This window comes from Phascolarctos cinereus, unplaced genomic scaffold (genome assembly GCF_003287225.1).
Source record: "Phascolarctos cinereus isolate Bilbo 61053 unplaced genomic scaffold, phaCin_HiC Scaffold_726;HRSCAF=1367, whole genome shotgun sequence".
Lineage (NCBI taxonomy): Eukaryota > Metazoa > Chordata > Mammalia > Diprotodontia > Phascolarctidae > Phascolarctos > Phascolarctos cinereus.
In genome coordinates, this window is record NW_027556098.1 from 33,720,154 (window position 1) to 33,736,631 (window position 16,478).

General features: G+C 37.1%; 1 protein-coding gene across 5 annotated transcripts in view; it reads left to right on the forward strand.

The window, feature by feature from the left end:
- The window catches only part of TMEM131 (transmembrane protein 131), a 249,718-nt gene that overhangs the window by 217,988 nt on the left and 15,252 nt on the right, over positions 1-16,478 (forward strand). For all 5 annotated transcript variants that reach the window (XM_078146325.1, XM_078146323.1, XM_078146324.1 and 2 more), the window contains 9 exons: positions 1,131-1,269; positions 1,376-1,485; positions 2,233-2,299; positions 4,421-4,572; positions 4,932-5,074; positions 5,549-5,735; positions 8,041-8,226; positions 8,889-9,047; positions 9,822-10,387. In XM_078146325.1, the coding sequence (XP_078002451.1) occupies positions 1,131-1,269; positions 1,376-1,485; positions 2,233-2,299; positions 4,421-4,572; positions 4,932-5,074; positions 5,549-5,735; positions 8,041-8,226; positions 8,889-9,047; positions 9,822-10,387 (1,709 nt within the window). The remainder of the gene's footprint in view (positions 1-1,130; positions 1,270-1,375; positions 1,486-2,232; positions 2,300-4,420; positions 4,573-4,931; positions 5,075-5,548; positions 5,736-8,040; positions 8,227-8,888; positions 9,048-9,821; positions 10,388-16,478) is intronic.

The following is a 16,478-nucleotide window of genomic DNA, read 5'->3' on the forward strand; positions in this document are numbered from 1 at the left end:
CAGTGTAGTTCAGATCTGCTTTTGACAGAGGGAAAAAACTGACACCTTCTTGAAAATGAAACTTTGTTACACTCTAAAGAGCTGCTCTAATTCCAAGCCCATCCCAGTTGCTTTTAGAGCCCCAACAATCTTCTCCTAATCTCCTTAATGCGGTATCAATTGTACCAAATGTGTAACACTCTCCCTTTATGTTGGCAAATAAAATATACATGTAATGATTTAAAGAAGGGTAAGTTTAGAGTACTGGTACTATAACCTCTATAATACTACATTATGGATTAAATTGGCTTTTGTAAATTAGCCTTGGAATCTAAACACCATTTATAACATTGCTATTATGGGGTAAGTGCTCTTGAGTTTCGTACAACTGATTTGTAAATGAACTTTAGAAATTGAATCTACTCATAAGTTGGGGCCTATCTGAATGCTACAGAAAAGATCACATTAATCTTGAACAGTTACCACCACCACCATTATTTGGCTAATAGGATCACATATTTATTGCTTGTAATGTTTTTAATACTAAGAAGAAAGCTTAGATTCCAGGTAGTAAAGCTGGTTGTTTCCTTTTGCTACCAAAAATGCTTCTGTATCCTCTATCTTCATATCTTGGCCCCTAATCTAGAGAGGCAAGGTTTTGTAGGAATTGTAACAGCCCTTAATAATTGAAATATATTCAGTTAAAGATACATAGTTCCCCATTGGGATATATGCAATTTATGGCACATCTCTTTCTTACACCTGCCTTTTTTTTTTAATATCGTACCTAGAATAGTTACTACTATAATTTTATGCTTTGCATTCACTGAGAATGCATTGAAAAAAATTTTAATTTTAAGAATGTTGTAGTGTCTTTAATACTGTTTTCAAGATTTATGACTTTTGGACAGATTCAACTTTGAAACAATAACAGCAGAAGGAAGTGATATAAGATACAGCAAAACTGTTAATACTGTTAAAATGCTAAAAGAGATAAAGTTTATAATGACGTTAAAGCAGTAGAAAATATTAGAAAGTAAAATAGTCCTATGTTTTCAGGTGAGAGTTAAATTTCCCAAGTGTACAGATTTAGTAAGGTATAATTTCTTGTACTTTGTCCTTATTGTATGTTTCAAACTTTTTTTTTTTAGATTGACCACCATGTTTGAAGTGGATACAGACCTTCAGAAAAATGTAGTATCAAAAATTACTGCAGAGCTGTCCTGGCCATCTATACTTAGTTCATCTCGATTTTTGAGTTTCCCACTTACAAATATAAATAGTTCTTCCGTAAGTATTCAGAGTGACACTGCTTTTCGAACTTTGTTACCAAATGTGGACTCCTTCCTGTAATTAGTAGAAATCCCACATTTGACCTTATATTGTTTTGTTTTAGGAAGAAAAAATTGTTCTAGAAAACCCAGCAGATGTTCCTGTTCATGTTCAGTTTGCTCCCATGGCTTTGTATTCTAATCCCTCAGCCTTTGTGGATAAACTACTGGAAAGGTAAACATTGTTTAAGGAGTTCAGCTCTTTTTTTTTCTTAGTGAGAGGCAGCGTGACATGGTGGATAGACTTCCATCCTCAAAGCCAGAGTTCCACGTCCCATCTCTGCCACGTACTGGCTATACTTGGGACCAGTCCCTTAACTTCACGGGCCTTGGAACAACTCCCTGCGCTATAAATGGCAGAGGTGCTGACCTCCATACATTATTAGAGGAAGTTTTCTTACTCAAGAGTTCCCTCTGCCAAGAGAAATTACAGGTTTATGTCCATGACTCCGTCCCTATATGGTAGCATTGGAATTCTTTGGGAAATTTTAGTATTGTATTGAAAGTAAAGGAAGCAAGTCTTGTTTAGAAGGATAAAATTAACTTAAATGCAGTACAATGTAAAGAACACTTAATTTGTAGTCATGACCTAGGTTCAGTTCTCATCTCTGTTCCTTGCTAGCTTTATAACCTTGAGTTTCTGTTTCCTATTCCATCCCATGTCCACTTCAGCTCTAAAGACGTTCTACTGGAGCTTTGAAGCAGAGGCCAACAAAATGTGATAGAAATAGCTCCTTGAACAACCTGTGAATAAAAATAAGAGCAAGTCTCAAATTTGGCAGTTTTATATTTTTATTAATCTGCAACATCTGTCCTAGAAATCAGATAGACATTTGAAAATGTCAACTTGATAAGTAATTCTTCAGTTGAAGTTGTTTGTCTTACAATGCTATTTACAAAATAATGTATATTTGTATTTTAGGTTTAACTTGAGTAAAATGGCAAATCTGGATTTGAGAACATTAGAATTCCAAGTCTTCAGAAATTGTGTAAGTCTTTAACATTCATAATAAAATTCTAAGAAAATCACAATATCTTGGGTTGCTACGCAACTTATAAGAGAAAAATGTTATTAGCTCTTAGATTTGACTAGATTACAAATTATTGGTCTTAAAATGAACTAAACAAATTAAAAAACAAGGATAAATGTATACTAATGGACAGGAAAGACTAGATAGTAATTACATGAGGGTGGAATGGTAATACTATTTTATGTCATTATCTTGAAGAAAAATGAAATGTTTGGAGACTTAGGGAAAACAAGTATCATGGGAATTGCTGGTTAGGTGGATCAATTTATACATTTCATATTTAAATTAATTAAAAATCAAAAGTTAAATTAGTCTAGTAAAAATATCATCCAAAATTACATTAAGAAAGTTGCTTGTCTCCTTCCAGAAATTCCCCATCTATATATAAAAGTTCATGATCTGTACCTATTTGATTATTTAAGGGTTCAACTGAAAATTTCTAATATTTCTATCATACATGATACATTCATATCATACAACACATATTTTTATGCATATATAAATGTGTGTAACTCTCTGTACATCTATACACATACACACATATGTATGTTATCTCCCTAACTTTAAAACTTTACCACTAATTCCGAACCTGAACTTTTTGCGTATAATAAGCATCCAGTAAATATTTGTGTGTTCTGCACTGCTGGATTACTATCTCCACAATATAACACATTTAGTTCTACATCAGGGCCTTTGCTCACAGTGATCTCTTCACCTGATATGTTCCCCTTCTTTTCTGAACCGTATCTTCCCCGTCTTACAACTAGCCATCTCTTACCTCTTCCAGTAAACCTTTTCTGAGTACTCTAACCCATAGCAATCTCTAGTTTCTCTGAGCTCAGAAAGTCAGAGCAATTACTGTCTTTCCCATTCACTTAACATTTATTCAATTCAACATTGTTAAGTACTTAATATACTTGAGATAAAGCACTTTGAATGGACTTGAGACTACACAATACCGTGAAAAGGGCCTTATATTTAGAGTCAAAAGATATGTGTTCAAAGTTCAGTTGTACTGTTTACTGTCTGACTGTCCTTGGACAGGTCTTTAACCTTTTGTTCCTCAGTTTCATGATATATAAAAATGAAGAGTTGGGACTCAATGACACCTAAGGTCCCTTACAGCTATAATCCCTTGGAGTAGGATTCCATTGAAGTTGTTAGTGTTTACCAATTAAACTAGAAAACAATATCCTCTTAAAGTATCTGTGTGCTCTTTTGTTGTGACTTATTATATTAATAGGATATAATTACTTTATTATCAATGTGTAATATTATATTGATAGTGATCATATTAATAATAGCTAACATGTAAACATTTGCTTAGCACTTTGATGACCAGGGTTCCTTCCAGCTCTAGGGTTCTGTAATATTAGATGAAGGAGGCTTTTTTTGGCTCTGTTTGGAGAAAAAGATGTCAGATCTGCTGAAATAGAGTATTTATGTTCCTTCTTTTTTTTTTCTTCTTTTGGTGAGGCAGTTGGGGTTAAATGACTTGCCCAGAGTCACACAGCTGGTAAGTGTTATGTGTCTGAGGTCAGATTTGAACTCAGGTCCTCCTGACTCCAGGGCCAGTGCTCTGTCCACTGCGCCACCTAGCTGCCCCTGAAATAGAATATTTATGAAAGAATAATAAAGCTAGTATTTGTCTAGTGTTTTAATGTTTACAAAGCAATTTACATGTAGTACCTGCTCACAACCACCCTACAAAGTAGGTGCCATCATGATCTTCAATTGAGAATTGAAGAAAGTGACACAGAGGCTTACGTGACTTGCTTAGAGCCACGCAGCTAGTTAGGGTCTGAGGCAGCAGTTGAGTTCAAGTCTTGCTGACTCCAAGTCTGGCACTTCAGCCACTGTACTGCCTGACTGCTATTGAATATTGTGGACAGAATCCATTTGGGTCTAACTATGTAGGAGTTCCACCTTCCCTTGTGGGCTAGATAGCATCTGCAAGTATATAGTGACAAAATAAGTTTTTGTTTACTAGCAAGTAAATATATTAAGCTGTATTATAAAAGTAATTTTTTAGATTTGTTGACTTTATGTTAAAACTGTTTTCTTATTGATTGATTAAAGGTTCATCCTTTGCAAAGTACAACTGGATTTTCTGAAGGACTGTCTCGACATTCAGTTTTAAATATAATTTTAAAACCTGGAGAAAAGAAATCTGTCAGAGTAAAATTTACACCAGTTCTCAACAAAACTGTTGCTTCATTAATCATAATCAGGTATGTCTCTATGAGTTATGGTTGAGTGAATTCTGCAGTACATATATAGAAGTCTTAAATAATTTGTTTCAAAAATGAGTTTGTCAATAAGTCAAAAAATATGCAAAAGACCTCCCAAGATAGATCTACAGTGTGATTAAAATATTTTTCTAAGGTACACACTTAACAATACCATGTGATGCAGTTTGAACAATACAAAACCCTTGCTGTTTTTATTAAAAAGGCAGTAGATTCTTTAATTATAAATTTGGCATGTTTCTTTTTTCATTACTTCAGAACACTGATTTGTGAAATTATGGGTCAAAACAATATGTAGATTTTTGTAATTTGAAAAGTATGTAACTTTTGTTCTTATATAGAAATAATTTAACTGTGGTGGATGCTCTAATGGTACAAGGACAAGGAACGACTGAAAACATGAGGATTGCAGGCAAGCCTCCAGGTCCAGGAAGTTCCTTACGGTTCAAAATCACAGAAGCATTACTGAAAGATTGTTCAGATAGTGAGTATTCCATAAAATTCCAAATGCACACATGGGTTGAAACCTTTCTAGTACCTAGTCATGCACTTTGGTATGTTTGTATATGTTTATATAAATATCAGCTTGAGATGTAAAAGTAAATCTCTGATTTGTTTCCACAACTAAAAAAATTATTTGGATTTGGTCTAGAAGTAGCCATTGAAATAAAGCTTAAATATCAGTTGAGTTATGCTATGACAAAAATTTCTTCTATTTCAAATTTTTACTTTTGTGACTGAATTATTTCTAAGAGAAATATGATGGTTTTGCTATTATTTAAAATTTCTATAAGAAATACCTCAGTGTGAAAATAATCATTTAGTCATTTCATTTTATAGTATTATACTTTAAACCTTAAAATAGGTGGTAAAATCATTTGCTAAATGTTGTTAAAAATCCAAATCATGAAGAGATAAGAATTCTAAGTCCTGATTATTTTTCTCTTGTTTTGTTTAGAGATGAAATTAAAAGAACCAAATTTCACATTGAAGAGAACATTCAAAGTTGAGAATACTGGACAACTTCAAGTTAATGTAAAGTCCATTGAAATCAGTGGCTATGCGTGTGAAGGATACGGATTTAAGGTTGTGAATTGTCAAGAGTTTGCACTAGGTGTCAATGCCTCTAAAGACATTGTTATATTGTAAGTAATTTCTGATTAAATTTAAAAGAAGCATTTTCTCATTAGTTCTTCTGCTGAAGTCTTGAAATGTCCCATAAATGTTTTTACAGGTCATCATTGTATTATAACAATGGGTTTTCACTGCTTGTGCATAGAATTTGCATCACATACGAGATCACTGATTTCCCCATTAAGCACAATAGTAATGTGTGATATTTCTTCCAGCTGATTGAATCTCTCTTCTGATTAAATTTTTAAGGGTTGCCTTATTTCTTAACAGAGAAGGTTAACTTACAACTAGCTATGTAGAAAGACATGTGTTAAGTATGACTTAGTGCCTGAGTTTAATAACTGTTGTAGCATCAACAGTCATTTATTGAGTGTATACCATGTGCAAGCAAAACACTATACTAGGAGCTGGTGATACAAAGAATTGTATCAGACATGGTTCCAGCCCTCGAGGAGTATACAGTCTAGTTGGCAAGCCAGGGTGTTAAATAAAAAGATAAATAATGAAAGGTAGCTTATAATAAATGTCACATTGTAGTAAAAGATAATAAATATAGTTGATCCTCAACATTTGTGCATTTAACTTTTGTGACTTCAAGCATTCACATGATTTTATTAGTGACCTCATTTTTACATTCACATTGGTAATCACAAGCATTCACAGCTATGTGAGGTAGAGAAAAAAATGAGAGGCATAATGCACGCAAGTTTGTGGAGCAGTTGATAGCCTACTAGGCACTTCACTCGTCTTGTTCATCCTGCCATTGTAGAGTAAAGAGCTCCCTGTGCATTCAGAGTGTCAAAGGTGATGTCAAGACCTTGCCAGTCTCCCATCTTCTGACAGCAGCGACTAAAGTCCCAGCAGCCTCCCCCTTGGTTTTCAAAGGGTGGCCAAGGTAGAGAGGATTACAGCAGGATGGTATTGTCTGAAATCATTGTTTTTGTTTTTGATTTTTTATCAAGATATTAACACAAAAGGTCAGAGAATTCTAGGGAATTACTAGCAAGAAAAAATGTTTCACATGTTACCAGTTTTATTTTGTATACTGGATTTTATGGGTTATTTCATGGTCACTGTGTTAGGAAAAGTACATATTATCAGAATTAATGTTTTGTTATAAAGAATTGTATGCATAAAAGTGTATTTTCAGCAAGCTGTAATGAAAGATTACAGTTTCTGGTGGTTCTGAAAACCTAACCCCCTACTTCCCAGAGTTTCAACATCTCAGCATTCACATTTTTTTACTTCCATGCCATTTTCTAGGAATGTTACCCCTGTGAAAGTTGAGGACTGACTATACTACAAGAATTCAAAAAAAGAATATATCATTGTAGACTGGGATAGTCAGAAAAGGGTTTTTGGAGGAGGTCCAAACATCGTCTGCACATCAGCTTGAAAGAAGGGTATAATCAGGGGTGGAGAACCTGTGGCCTCGAGGCCACATGTGACCCTCTAGGTCCTCAGTTGTGGCCTTTTGACTGAATCCAAACTTTACATATCAAATCCTTTTATTAAAATCCAAACTGTAAAGTTTTTTACATTTACATTTACTTTACAGATAAATCCTTTTATTAAAATCCAAACTGCAAAGTTTGGATTCAGTCAGAAGGCCACAACTGAGGACCTAGAGGGTCACATGTGGCCTCGAGGCCACAGGTTCCCCACCCCTGGATAGGTAAAGCTAAACAAGAGTACATTCTGGCAAAGGGAAATAACATGAACAGAACAATAGAACTGGGTATAACATGTTCGATGAGTAGATCTGTTTATGTAGATTGGAGAGCTTATTTTAGGGATGTAAGGTCTGGAGCGAAAATGTTTAACCAGTTTACATAGGGCCTTCGAAGGCTAGTTAAGGAACTAGGACTTTATTCTTTAGATAGTAGAGAACCAGTGGATTTTTTGAATAAGAGAATTGTATCTACATAAAAATGTTTCAGGGAGATTGATTTGGCACGAGTGTAAATATAGAATGGATTAGAGGCCCCAAGATAAGACTAGTTGGGAAGTGACCACAGTAGGTCCAGCTTGAGACACTAAGATTCTAGACCACAGCAACAATAGTTAAGAAAGAAATTGAAGAGACCAATGCAAGAGACATGAATAAAGAACAGGCAAGGTTTGTCTGGTGGGGAAAAAAAAAGACCTAGATTGTCTGGATTCAATACTGCGGTGGACCCTGATAATGCTCTGACTTTGATTACATCTCCCCAAACTTATATAGTATGTTCCTATTGAAAGACCATCATGGGATTTTAACTGTTGTGTGATATCATTTAAAATACATTAATCCTTACTGCCATTCTTCTCTTTTAGGTTTACACCTGATTTCACTGCCTCCAGGGTCATTCGTGAACTGAAGTTCATAACGGCTTGTGGCTCCGAATTTACTTTTATATTGAATGCATCCCTTCCATATCATATGTTAGCAACATGTGCAGAAGCCTTGCCCAGACCCAACTGGGAATTGGCACTGTACATAATCATCTCAGGAATAATGAGGTATTATGCCGTGTGCTTTTTTTTTTTTGCAATAGATTGGAATTTAATCATCATGGGACATATTCAGTAACCAAAAGGAATTTTTCCCACCACTAGTTGTCATACATCTTTGATAATTAAGCCTAATTTTGTCTCTGAAAAAGACATTGTCAATTCAGCTCCATTAGTTGAAATCGCTAAGATGATTTGTGCGTAATAATTTTGAAAGAAAATAGTTAAAACCAAAGAAATCCCCTCTAACTGTCCTATTTTATTTTTCTTTTCCAGAATCTTTTATGGATAGAGAGATAAGTTGGGTTGCTAAATTGATTATTTAATTTTGTATAAAAGACAAGCAGAGGAAGGATTAACTAGATCAAAAGTTTCTTCTTGGCAAAAATAAATAAATCTGGTTGGAAAGGTCACCCTTAAGATGAACATTTATCAGAGTTACATTTAATCCAACACTGTAAAATAGATATATGCTTCTGATCTTTAGTCCATCATTTTTTTTTTTTGCGTATTTTCATATTGCTTGGCAAAGACTGAGAGGCAGCATTTTTTTTGTGTGCTGTAAAACTGATTCACCACCATGTTATTATGCTTTTGTTTATTGTTTATTGTTAAATTTCTTCATTCTGATATTGACAGTATTGATTCTCCAACTTTTTGGTCCCCTGCAGTGTACTCTTTCTCTTGGTAATTGGAACAGCCTATTTAGAAGCTCAAGGAATTTGGGAGCCATTTCGAAGGCGTCTGTCATTTGAGGCTTCAAACCCTCCCTTTGATATGGGAAGACCGTTTGATCTCAGGAGAATTGTTGGTATTTCGTCTGAAGGAAAGTAAGTTCATAGCAGTAATCAGTCCTACCTACATAAATGCTTATAAAACCAGATCAAATGAGATAACATTGGTAATTTTGTAAATTTGTAGCACATTTCCTGGAACGTAGTAGGTACCGTTATAGCAATGTTAATTATTGTTGTTGTGCAAGGAAAAAACAAACCTAATTCTGGTTATTAAATTGCTTTTTACTGTGGCATTGAGTTAAAAACATCCATTCCAAAGACAACATTTTTGTAATGTTGGCAAATGTTTTGGGAGCCAGTACCTGACAGCTCACAAATCTTTAGGTAGATAGAACACTTTTGTTGTTTTGGAGATTACCTTTATCCCCATTAGTGTTCTCCTAGAGTGTTTTATGTTGGTAATGAATTGACTATGGAAGAGCATCATTTTTATTCAGCAATGTATGATAAAAGTATACCAATGCTAATATGAAAATATGTTTTGCATGTCTTCTTATATATAATTGATATTATATTGCTTGATTTCTCAATAGTAGGGAGGGAGGCTGAAGGCAGGGAGAGAATTTGGAACTCAGAATTTAAAGAAAAAAATAAAATGTTAAAAATAAATAATAAAATTTTTAGAGGAGGAAAAAGTATGCTGTGTATGAATTTCATGTGGACGTAAGATGTTGATTCACCAACTGTTAAACTCCATCCAGTGTGCTCTTTCTCCTGGTAAATAATGCTGTACCTCATTCATCAGGGAAGAACTCTTTGAGAACATTTTTAATCCATATATTCTGATCATAATTGGTCCTTTTTCAGCTTGAACAGTCTTGGATCTGACACCAATCACAGTTCCAGTAGGGGAATATATGGAACAGGAGGTTCCTCATCCAGATCCAGTGCAGGAAATCATAAACACTGCAATCCATCAGTGCATCTGCACAGCAATAGAAACTCAGCTGATGTTGAAAATTACAAATCTAAAAACAATTCAAACATTACTAGCAGGACTTCTACACAATCTGCCAACAGAACAGGTACCCTAGTATTGGATTCAAATGCAGTAACACAGAGTCATACAGCAGGCAGAAGGTCCAAAGGAGCAAAGCAGAACCAGCACCACAGTCAGGTCCTGCTGGAGCAGCACTCCCCACCTCCACCGACAGTGCCTCAGCAACTGGAGCATCATCCTGAAAGCTCCGTGCCCCCGCCACCACTTGCTCACCCTTCCCACCCAGAATGTGCCAACAATTTAAGACACAGCTCAGAAGATTCAGATATCACCAGTCTTATAGAAGCCATGGACAAAGATTTTGACCACACTGAATCCCCTTCACTAGACGTGTTTACAGAGCAACCTCCATCTCCAATGTCAAAAAACAAAGGTAATTCGACTCTTTTTCTTTGGTGCTAAAAATTTAAGAAACTGTCATCCCTGTGGGTTATGATAACCGGTAAATTTTTCATTTGCTATCCCTCCATAAGTGTATGTTTTTAAAATAAGATAGTCTTTTCAAAATACAGTCACAAAAGCCATTTTCCCCAATAATTTCAGTTGTTTAAGATTGCTTCCTAAGGGAGAAATTTATCATTCATATACTGTTTTGTACTTTAGCATCATGTAAAGTTTGTATCTTGGCAGCAGGGAAGGTTATGCATTTCTTATTTAGTGGGTGTGTGTTCACTATTAAAGGAGGTGGGTGTCATGAAAAATTCAAATCCCACCCCCACCACCATACATCCCCCACACACCACCCCTAACCCTCACTAGCTACATGATCCTGGGCAAGTTACTTAACTTCCCTGATCTCCAGGGTGCTGGAGTATGTGCTGAGTAATATATTGATGGGTGGCAGTGGTAGAGGCTAAGAATCCCAGATTCTTCCCACTATTTCCCTGTGTTTAGTGTTATCAGTACTGAATAGTGAAGTGATACATTCCACATCTTCCCTTGAGAGGACAGGGTCTTTCCACTGTCCCTTACTCTTGAATCAAAGTTCTGGGCAACTTCTGGTTTTCAAGAGCGAGGTGTATGAAAAGCTATAAATGGCCATTAATTGCATTTTGATTTTAGATTGATCTCTGAGGCAAAAGCATGGTATAGTGGCAAGAGCATTGTCTCTGCAATCAGGCAGCCTGGGCTCAATTCTCATCTCCAACGTGACTTTTCTTACTTTGGATAACTCTTTTAACCTTCCTTGCTGAGCCTGGTTCCTTCATCTATTGAATGAGTGTTAGAATTGTATGGCCTCTGCTCTGAGGTCTCTTCTAGCTCTGGATCTGTGGCTCTGTGATCCTTCTAAGGAGAATAGATAGAAACATGTCAATTCCTCGTGGAAATTCAATGCATTCAATTTTGTAATTTAATTATTTTAAGTAAACTTTTGAATTTAATAACTTCATGACATAAAATTGTTTTTTTCATTAATCATAATCTTCTGAGTTTATTTTAGCAGATAATTTTATTATTAGTTTAAAATGAAAGAACAGGAATGTTACTTTCTTCTATTTTTAGATTGTGCTACAAATGAGTTCTAGTCTTTTTATGTTTCTGTATGGCAAACATTTATCATTGCCTTCTGTCCTAGAGAAAATTTGACAGTGACATGTATTATTTTCTTTAAAAAAAATCATCTAAAGATCTAAAACTCACAACCTGGCCATAGCTCTCTCTTACAATCCCCATATGTCAGGGTTTCTTAACTTTTTTGTGCCATGGACCCCTTCTCAGAATAACTTGTTTTAAAAAATTCGTAATTAAAGGAAATGCTAAGTTTTATTTAGAGATTAGTTAAAATAAAGATGTCATTTTTGCAGACCTCTTGACATCTATCCATGCCCTGGGGTCCTTTGGAATCCCAGTCCTAACTTTCAAAATGTCTTTGTGTGGACATTCACAAAAGGTATTTGTGAAGATAAAACGTTTTAGGTAGTAAAAGTAGATGAATACTGTGAACTTAAAGAAAATGTGAATTTTGAGTTTGAGACTAATCTAAAGGAAAAATAGGTTAGGTCCTTGTTTCCCATCCAGAGCCATTGATAATAAAACTATTCTCTCTAAATTATAAAATCTAAATGAAAAAATTGTCAAAAGAGTCTAGAAATTTAATCATGGAACATATTTCTACACATTGTATTAATAATTCTTAAACCCAAGGAAGAGAAGAGGTGATTGTGGTTTTGTAATAAGCAGCTGTTCCAATAAGTTGTACATTCATACATTAAAAACTGGACCATTTTCTTTGCAGTATTTATGAAATAATAATACTTCCGTCTTACAGAAGAAGAAGCATGGAGACATTAACTGTTTTTCTCATTGTCATAACAGTGCTCAGGCATATCCCTGTCTGACTTCTCCTTTCCTCAGACTGCCTCTTGACTCCCTCTGCCTTTCTCCCTGAAGTACAGAGTAGGGTACCTCCCCAGCATCTATTGTCTAATGGTCTGTCCTTGTTCCTCTCCACCAGTCTAGCTCTTTTGAGACAAAATAGAGAGGTAGCCAGCATTTGGAAGGGTTTTATCCTGGCATAGCATTACTAGGATTAATATTGTATTAAACCGTGATACCGTGAAGTAATAGGAACAATATACTTATGTGTATGTGTGGTCAGTGTAGTCATGGATAGAATTCAGTAGTGTAGACTACATCCCCTTTTATTAAAGTGATTCATTTTTTGTTTATTATTTATTTTATTATTAGTTTATTAAGGAGATTTGTTCTGTGAATTTTGGATTCAGTCAAAGGGCCGCACTTCAGACCTAGAGGGCCACATGTGACCTCGAGGCCGCAGGTTCCCCAGCCCTGGCCTAGGTGCTCGCTGTCCACATCCTCCAGTCAAGCTTCTATAGATGGACCGCTCATCCATCATGCAAGGGGCTTTTTACCAGTAGAGCCAAGAGTCTATCCTGAGGCTCTCACTTGCTATGTGACCCACCAGCCCTCTTTTCCTGCCCTCCATCTTTCTCATGATGTACTTTTTACTACTTCAAATACAATCCTTCTTCAGTTCTGTGTTGTAACCAGCTTCTGCATTGCTCTGCAACTTTAATTCTTCAGAGACTGTTTTATTCCATGACTTGTAGCCATATCATATCATATCTCTCAAAGAACATTTATATGGCACAATAAGCCTTTGGCATTAAAAAACATTTTATAATTTCCCAAGTGTAGTCTAGTATTCCGTCATTCCTTTTCAATTTGGGGCCCAGTTCATTGTCTATCCACAATGACTGCCCAGTATATAGTCTGTGTACTAATAGATCTCATCTATTAGTCAAAAAACATTTATCAGGTTCCTGCTATGTGTCAGGTATCATACTAAGCACTGGGGATACAAAAAGAGGCAAAAGGCAGTCCCTGCCCTCAAGGAGCTTACAATCTAAAGGAGGGAAAGCTTGCAAACAAATATATACAGACAAGAAGGGTTGGAAAAGGCTTCCTGTAGAAGACAGGATTTTATTTGGGACTTGAAGGAAGACAGGGAAGTCAGTAGGCAAAGATGAGGAGGAAAGAGCGTTCCAGAGGTGGGGACAGCCAGAAAAAATGCCCAGAGCCAAGAGATGGAGTGTCTTGTTTATGGATCATCAAGAGGCCAGTGTCACAGCACTGAAGAGTACACTGCAGAGAGTAAGAAGACAGGAAAGGTGGGAAAAACCTAGGTTATGAAGGGCTTTGAACACCAAACAGAGGATTTTGTATTTGATCCTGGAGGTGATATTGGCCACAGGAGTTTATTGTCTAAATAAAGAGCTCAGCCAACCATGGCCCCTGGGCTGGATTTGGACCACAGGCCTTGGTCTGCCAAACCGCAGTCTAGACAATAGGCAGTCTTTATCTACTTGGTTTGCCCTGTACAGATAGACTGACAGCTTTTGAAGGATTATGAATTATACTTAGTACGCTTTGTAGTGTCCTGAGTTTGAGGCAGTCAGCATAATGTCATTCACTAATGGATGTATCTATAGGACCTTACCATCTTTTGGGATTTTCTCTTCTCTTTGGACTCTGTGCAGGACGTCCTCTGTGACAGTGGCTAATACTTTTGGCAAGAATGTCTCCCTGTTCTGTACCTTGCTTGGTATTAATGATCAGAGAGTTTTCAGAGAAAATCATTTGTGTATAGCTTTTTAATGTATGCATGGGAGATATGTTGTGGCAGAAGAGCCTTTAAGGTGGGATTTTGCTATCCTGAATCAAATACTTATTTTAATAGTTGGCAAACATTAAACACAATGGAACTTTTTATTCTCTAAGTCTTTTCTCCAGGATACTCTTCCTTTTCTGACTTTTGTGACATTCCTTTCTCCTAGTTCTCCCCCTACCTGTCTGATTACTCCCTCACTGTATCATCATTCATTTCTTGCTCCCTCACTATTAGTGTTCCTCAGTGTTCTGCGCCTTCATATCCTAGGTCAGGGGTGGGGAAACTGCGGCCTCAAGGCCACATGTGTGGCCCTCTAGGGCTGAAGTATGGCCCTTTGACTGAATCCAGATTTCACAGACACAGAACAGGGTGCTAAGCACTGGGGATACAAAAAGAGGCAAAAAGCAGCCCCTGCCCTCAAGGAGCTTACAATCTAAAGAGGTAGAAAACTTGTAAACAAGGCTCTCTTCTCTGTCTATACCTCTCTTTAGATGTTTTTATCATTTCCAGTAGGGTTAGTAGCCATCTTTAACACATGTCCCTTTCCGCTTTTATGGCCACCACCCTAATTTAGGCCCTTATCATCTCTCATATGAATTATTGGAATAGCCTCCTAATCAGTACCACTTCCATTTCCTCACCAAGCCACCCTCCATACAACTTTCATACTAATCTTCTGCTAAGACAAACTCCTCTACATGGACAAGAGATCCCATTCTATCTGTCTTATGCCATAGATTTCCCCCTCTATTACCTCCGTTCTCTTACTTATCTTCAATCTCTTTCTGCCCTACTGGCTGCTTTCCTTCTGCCTATAAACATGCCCGTTTCTGCAAAAACATCTCATTTTATACATTGATGCCTTCCAGCTACCACCTTATCTCTCTCCTCCGTTTTGTGGCTACGCTCCTTGAGAAGGGCTGTCTATAATAAGGGCCTTTGCTTCCTTTTCTCTCACTCTCTTAAGGCTCAGCAGTCTGGCTTCTGATTTCATCATTTAACCCAAAGTTCTGTCTCCAAAATTACTAATCACCTTTTCTCAATCATTATTCCTTCTTGACCTCTCAGCAGCTTTTAACAGTATCAGTCGCCCTGTTCTTCTCTCCAGGTTCTAATGACACTACTCTCTCCTGGTTCTCCCCCTACCTGACTGCTTCTTCAGCCTTTTTTTTTTCTTTTTGGTGAAGCAATCGGGGTTAAGTGACTTGCCCAGGGTCACACAGCTAGTAAGTGTCATGTGTCTGAGACTAGATTTGAACTCAGGTCCTCTTGACTCCAAGGCCAGAGCTCTATCCACTTCATCACCTAACTGCCCTTTCTTCAGCCTTTTTTGTAGTGTCTTCACCCAAGTCATCTCCATTAACCATGGCTATCCCCCTAGGCCTCTCTCCTGGGCCCTTTTATCCCACTGTACTGGTTCATTTGGTGAACTTGTCCTCTCCCATGGATTACCAATACCTAACCTCTCTGCTGACCTTGAGTCTTACTCTGTATATTGGACATCTTCAAATAGATGCCCCTGAAACTCAACATATTGAAAATTTAACTCATTATCTTTCCTGTCAAGCCTTCTCCTGTTCTATACCTCCTTCTGTCAAGAGCACAGCAGTCCTCCCAGGTCACCCAGTTTTACAACCTAGATGCCATCCTGGACTCCTTACTCTCCGCTCCCCCCCATTTTACCTCCATAACATCTCTCACATATGCCCCCACTGTCCCCACCCTGGTGAAGGCCCTTATCACCTCATGCCTGATCTATTACAATAGGCTGCCAATGAGTCACCCTTCCACAAGCCTTTCCCTACTCCAGTCTATCCTCCACTCAGTTGTCAAAGTAATCTTACAAAAACAAAAGTCTAGTCGTGTCATCCTCTACTCAGTAAGCTAGAGTGGCTCCCTCCTCCCTGTAGGATCAGAGATAAAAGTCCTTTGGCATATTCAAAGCCCTTCGAAACCATCTCCCCCACCACCACTTTTCAACTCTTCTTACACCTTAAACCCTGCTAGGTGCTCCACAATCCAGTGACTTTGGCCTCCTCGCTGTTCTTCAGACAGGACCCTCCATCTCCTCATTCCAGGCATTCTCACTGGCTCTTCTCCATACCTGGAAAGCTCTCCCTCCTCATCTCTTGCCTTGTGGGGCCTATTCTGCATTTTTTTTCTTTGTATTTCTAGTTCCTACCATATAGTGGCTTACGTACAGCAAGGTTGATAAATATGAACTAAACTGAGCTGAACTTCATTGAAAGGCTATGCTAAAAAAACAAAAAAATCACCTCCTTAATCAGTAAACTATATCTGGAGAGACAGCATGCCATAGTATGTAAAGAAC